The sequence below is a fragment of the Rhipicephalus microplus genome, chromosome 7, assembly GCF_043290135.1.
Source record: "Rhipicephalus microplus isolate Deutch F79 chromosome 7, USDA_Rmic, whole genome shotgun sequence".
NCBI classification, from domain to species: Eukaryota; Metazoa; Arthropoda; class Arachnida; order Ixodida; family Ixodidae; genus Rhipicephalus; species Rhipicephalus microplus.
Genome location: NC_134706.1, coordinates 161444701 through 161451139, shown reverse-complemented (window position 1 = coordinate 161451139; position 6439 = coordinate 161444701). Strand labels below are relative to the sequence as shown.

At 46.4% G+C, this 6439-nt stretch overlaps 1 protein-coding gene across 1 annotated transcript in view; it reads right to left on the bottom strand.

Annotated features, from left to right (window-relative positions):
• Nucleotides 1-5922: 5922 nt before the first annotated feature.
• LOC119180430 (ribosome biogenesis regulatory protein homolog) overlaps nt 5923-6439 on the bottom strand; it is a 74478-nt gene continuing 73961 nt past the window's right edge. Inside the window, exon 12 of the mRNA XM_037431626.2 lies at nt 5923-6087. Within this exon, the coding sequence (XP_037287523.2) occupies nt 5943-6087 (145 nt within the window). The 3' untranslated portion in view covers nt 5923-5942. The remainder of the gene's footprint in view (nt 6088-6439) is intronic.

The following is a 6439-nucleotide window of genomic DNA, read 5'->3' as shown; positions in this document are numbered from 1 at the left end:
AGCCGAGAAAACCAAGGACAGAATTCAGGAAGAATTCTTCTGGCCAGGTGTCACAGCCGACGTGAAACAGTTCGTGGCGTCTTGCGATATCTGCCAGCGAACTGTGCCAAAAGGAAGGGTGCCACACGTGTCACTCGGTCAGTCCCCGTCATAGACATCCCCTTTAAAAGGGTAGCTATTGATCTAGTAGGCCCTATGCGACCTCCATCTGATCAAGGAAACCGCTATATCCTGACTCTTGTCGATTGCGCCACGCGCTACCCGGAGGCCGTTGCACTACCTGGCATAGAGACCATACGAGTTGCAGAAGCCCTCGTTGAGATGTTATCCCGTTTCGATGTACCGAGGGAAATCCTAAGTGATTGGGGCTCGAATTTTACGTCGGAGTTAATGAAAAAAGTGGCACGACTTCTATCGGTGCGCCACCTCCATACCACCCCTTACCACCCGATGGCCAACAGGATGGTGGAAAAATTTAATGGCACCCTGAAGACTATGCTTAAACGAATGTGCGCGGAGAAACCAAAAAACTGGGACAGATTCCTCGGTCCGTTGCTGTTCACGTACAGAGAGGTTCCCCAGGCAAGTCTCGGCTTTTCACCGTTCGAGCTACTGCACCGGCTTTTCACCGTTCGAGCCGACATGTCCGGGAACTCCTGGCGATCTTAAAGGAAGTCTGGACAAACCAAGAGCTGGACGATGAGCTGAAGACAACCTACCAGTACGTATTGGATCTCCGAAATCGTCTAGAAGAGACATGCCGCCTAGCTCACAAAGAACTCCGAAGGGCGGGAGCACGCTACGCTAAGCACTACAATCAAAAATCAAGGGATAGAATATTCCAACCAGGGGATAAGGTTCTCATCCTGCTCCCAACTGACAAAAATAAACTCTTGCTGCATTGTAAAGGGCCCTTCGAAGTGCAGGCTACAATTGGGGACTTCGATTACTCCATAAAGACGCCGAGCGGGCCGAAAATTTTCCATGCCAATTTGCTGAAGAAGTATGCGGAGCGGGAAACGAACCGAGATGCGCCACATCAATGCCATGTCATCGTAGGGGTTATTGACAATGGAGATGAACAGGAACTACCGGTGCCGGAGTTTTGCAGACAGAAGAGATTACTGACGTCAAGATCTGCCCACGTTTGACGGACCAACAAAAGGAGGCGTTGGAGAAAATCATGACAGCGCACTCTAAAATATTTTCGAATGTCCCGGGCAAGACAGATTGGGTGGAGTGCCACCTCGAGACAGTGATGGAGTCCCCAGTCCACGTCAAACAGTACCCGTTACCTTTTGCTACGACTAAAAACATCGAGGCCGAGGTACAGCAAATGAAACCACTGGGCATAATTGAAGTCTCGAAATCGCCCTATAATTCCCCAGTGTTGCTTGTGGACAAACCGGACAAAACCAAGCGGTTTGTCGTCGATTTCCGGCGCCTGAACAACCTCATAATAGCAGGTGCAGAGCCCATGCCTAGAGCAGATGCCGTTTTCGCCAGTGCCACAAACAAAAGATACTTCTCTAAGTTCGATTTTGTTAAAGGCTACTGGCAAATCCCACTCTCCCAGCAGTCGAAACCTAAGACTGCATTTTCGACAAAATCCGGTCTCTACCAGTTTTGCTACATGCCTTTCGGGATCAAAACGGCACCCGCCGTGTTCGCCCGGCTGATGCGACTAGTCACTGAGGGAATCCCGGGCGTTGAACATTACTACGACGACGTACTCATAACAAGCACGATCTGGGAGGAACACCTATCCACTCTCAGACAACTCTTCGCTCGAATTCAGGCTGCCGGGTTGACCGTGAGACCAAGCAAGTGTGAGTTGGAAACGAATGAGATTGATTTCCTTAGTCATCACATTGGACAAAACATGCTTGCTTCACTGGAAAGACTCGACAAAATCCAAGCTGCACCCGCCCCAAAGACGAAGCGACAGGTACGCGCTTTTCTCGGGTTGACCAGCTATTACCGGGAGTTCATTCCAAATTATGCCGAGATCAGCGCCTCTCTCACAGAACTGATCAAGAAGGGTGAAAGCAACTTAGTAAAATGGACGACGACACACGAGAAAGCATTTGCGAAACTCAAGGAATGCATCTCGAACGCTCCCGTGCTCCGCCTCTCAGACTTAACCAAGGAATTCATCCTCCGCACCGACGCTTCCGACACCAGCCTCGGGGCTGTGCTCTTGCAGTCACACGAAGGGACCCTCCATCCTATAGCATACGCCAGTCGCAAACTACTTCCCCGGGAATCATCCTACAGCACCATCGAAAGAGAATGTCTAGCCTTGGTGTGGGGGGTACAGAAGTTTAATATTTATCTCTACGGAGTGCCTTTCTTGGTCCAAACTGACCACCAGCCACTCCAATACATAAAACAGGCTAAACAGCTCAACAGCAGAGTGTTGAGGTGGGGCTTGCTTCTGCAGGAGTATCAATTCCGAGTCGAGTACATCAAGGGAAGTGAGAACGTTGGTGCCAACTACCTTAGCCGAGTTTGAATGTTTTGGAAGAGTCTGACAGCAGTGAATGCAATAGGCTGTGTTGTTATTGTGCTATCCTGTGTCACAAGTGTCGCAGTGTTTGTGCTGTGACGTGATGTATAGTATTCTACAATTGTTGTAATGAGAGAACGTTGTACATTTGTATTGTTTGGAATATGTGATGGAGTGTTGTACTCGTGTACCTGTTGTTATATCTCATGTGTTGTGAGATTGAATTACAATGTACAATTGTATTGAGTGATCTATTGAGAATGTGACGTGTCATGAGCGACGGACTATGTTACAGTCTTTGAGAGTGTGGGGACTGTTCGCGCTCGTTTGTGTGGTTTTGAATATTATGAGATAATATTTTTAAAGTGGGGGGCAGTGTCACAAAACGAGCGCTCAAAAAAGGGCGCACAGCCAAATTCTCGCGACGAAGCGCCGAGAGGTCATCGATAAAAAAAAGGAAAACAAGCATCCAAAGACTCCCCGGGCGCGCGTCTCTCTCCCCTCGGAAGCGTAGGTTCGCCAACGAACCTCCTCGCATCGGCGGCCGAGCAAGCCCTAGAGAGTTCTCGATGGAAAGGGGCGTGGTGATACAGGGTTGCGTCATCCGTCGCGGACGGCCCTTGTACCGTCTCACGCTTTCCCCCAGCCTTCGCTGCGCATCGCGCCGACGAAATGATGAGAATTTTCTGGAACCTCGCGCAGAAGGTATTTAATTGAGCAGCGAAGATGGGAGATCAGGAGAAGAAGGAATTTCGCGCCGGAGTGCGTAGGGTATCCCGCCACGTTAGTCGGTGAAGGTTTTGTCCTTAGTGACAAAGCAGGAGAAGAAGAAAGTATGCGCCAGAGTGCGTAGGGTGTTCCGCCTTGTGGGCGAAGCCTTTTGTCTTCCGTGACAAAGGAGGAGAAGAAGAGGATTTCCACCTGAGGGGTGAAGGCTCAAGCTACAGACAAGAGTGTGTGTCTACCGCTATCGAGCGAAGACGCGTGGCAACAGCTGCGTGTGTGAAGCTGACGTGTTTCCGGCGAAGAAGTTTGAAGCTTGGAGAGTGGCCAATTCAAGACGCGAGGTTTCCTGGAAGTGTCTTGATTGTTCGATGCATGCAACTGCATTGTAGCGCGTATTGTTGTCTGTGTCCGTTGTTTCAAGTGTGGCTGATTGTACTGTGTAGTACATTGTTTGATTGGTGACATATTGTATTCAACTATTGTCGAGTGTGCATACTTGTGTATCGTTTTGATCTGCCATAACTGAGAATATAATTTTGTTTTGTTTATCAACTCTCGGCTCTGACTTGTTCTTTGGACCACAGCCGGCGTCCACTGGCGCACCAAATAGGACCACTTCTAAATTGTCCACGCTTTCGTGGTGCGGTTCGGGGGGCCGATACTTCAGCCCTTGGAATTAGCCCGGCGATCGCTTCCCGAATTAACAGGACCTGTGACACTTCGCACTCGAAAAAATCCCACCCACTTATTTGAGTGTTCAAGCAATAAAGCTTTCAATTGTGAGTAAGCGCTCATTGGTGTTCACTTTCTTGTCCTCGTTATTTTTTTAGCTACATTTACGCCATAGTGCGGAAAGAGCTGTCCATAAGCTAGTGTGCATAGCCCACAATAGGAGCTCTTTTTCATCAATGTAGAGGTGCAGTTTTCCGAAATTCAAGGATCTGAAAAGCTTCATCCATCCATCCATTCATGCTTCAGGCAAGTAGGAAGCTCATCAAAGCGAACCGTGGGTACTACCAAAAGATGCTTCAGCTATTTTGGCATGCTGAGACTCCCAAGTAGATTCGAGCAGCAAAGTGCATTTTGCATCTAAATGCGTTAAATTTTGGTAGGTACATAATATCAAAGCTACAAAGTACACAGACAAGCAATGTATGTTACGATTATAACTACAAAGCTCGCTTTATCAGGCACGAATGGCACTTGCAATTTTCGCTTTCGCAGTTGTTTTCTCCGTTTAGCAGTCACTTAAGGCATCCTGGACTATTTTGTAGACGGTAGTCTTCCATTTTCATACTTTATGAATGGGGATACATGCCTGTACATTTTCTTGGGGTACCAAAGGCAAAACCATGACCTCCCAGATAGCTCCTTCAACCACAGAGGTAAACCGGAAGATGGTGAGCAAGATTCTGCAATTTATTAGTATGATGCATGCGATAGCATTTGCTAACTTAAGCCACAAATTTGAGCCCTCAAAACGTACGTGCGCAAGGCTGTGTGGTGGCGACCCTTTCAGATAATGCTAAGTAGTGGTCTGCTCTGTTTATCGCATGGGTCCTCGTGCAGTCTGCATATACATCTGTTACAGATTGAAATTAGAAAATAAGTTCCTCTTCATTAACATTTCTATGTGTGTGTGTCATAACCAGGCTACCTCGAGCCGTGGATTGTATTTCATATTATATACACAGAAAGCAAACACTTGTCAGACTTGCAGCCAAACGTTAGCTAGAGGTCTACCCACAAAGGACACCAAGGAAATTATAGCACACCAGAGAATAGAAAAAAAAAAGAAAAAAAAAACAGCGGTCGCAACATTCGTAATAAACAAAACCATCAATGTTACACTCTGTGCACGGTGCTTAGAAGCTCTGCTGGGCTGCATGGCTAAATTTATCACTGCTCTCCGTCAAGGCTACTCAAAACAATAACAAGAGATCCACATTATCACGCTTTTCGCGCAAACGGCTGTGGAGAACATGAGTATAATTGGCTTACCCAACACTTCGCAATTCCCCGTATCCAGCGCTCTCACCGTTCTGCTTCGCCTAAGAGCTATGAATATTTGTAAAACTGAACATTCAGTCTTGCACTTTCATGGCAATTAACAGCGCAGCAATAGCGGCATTTACGCCATTTCTTCGCAGCATGCGAAGGTGTCGCGTCTGCTCTTGTTTTTGCCGTCCTTAGACACTCACTAAATTACTATACTTTGATGTTCTGGATTGATTGCGCGAACAGCCCGAAATGATAGGCCAACCATCCAATGAGTAATGTAGGAAAATTATAACTGCGCAAACAACGAGACATGAGAACGAAGTGAACAGGACGATCGCAGACTAACGACTGGTTTATTGGAAAAGTACACTCCCTTTTTTGAAACCAACTAAGCGCATGCACAATGACAAACATGACCACGCGACAAGTTCCAAGACTTCTATTTACTAAAGATTAAATCGGGCTCTCTGTTGAAAAAATACATGAATGAGTCGAAAGATGGGACGAATTGCGCATGCGCTTAGCTTGTTTAAGAAAAGGGGGGGTACTTTTTCAATAAACTAGTTCTTAGTCCTGTCCAGTTTGTTCTCGTGTCTCTTTTTTTGCACAGTTAAAATTTACCTGAATGTCTTACCAACTAGCTTATACACTTCTAGAATCCAATGAGTATGAATTTCCGCACTTGATTGTGCAACAAAAATTCCATTTATTGCTTCTTCCTGCCCTTCTTGTGCTTTGCGTTTTGTGGTCGGTTCCTTCCTTTGCGATTGAGACCACCCTTTTTCTTTGAGGACTTCTCCTTTCCATGGTGCTTCTTGCCCGCCTTCCGTCGGCCAGGGTTTTCGGAGGCCCTGCATTCAAATGGAGGAGAATGACAGATTTTAGAAAAAATACATTAAAGGAACCAAATTGGTTACTGAACAATGCACTGATGCTACTGATAGTTGCAGCAGAGGATAAGCATTACTCAGGTAAAATTCGCATAAATGCTCTTCTTTCAAATTTTTTTTTTGTTGCGTAACAGCTCTTGTTCCTACATTAAGTTGTTGTATCTATCTCACAGCACATTCAAAATGCATCAAGTGCAGCCTGAATTTAGACATATCACTGAATTCTGAAATGGTGGTCATGTGGTCCAAATAAATAAATAAACAACTGGGAACTGGAAATCATCCCAGCATAGTCATTAAACGCCATACAACT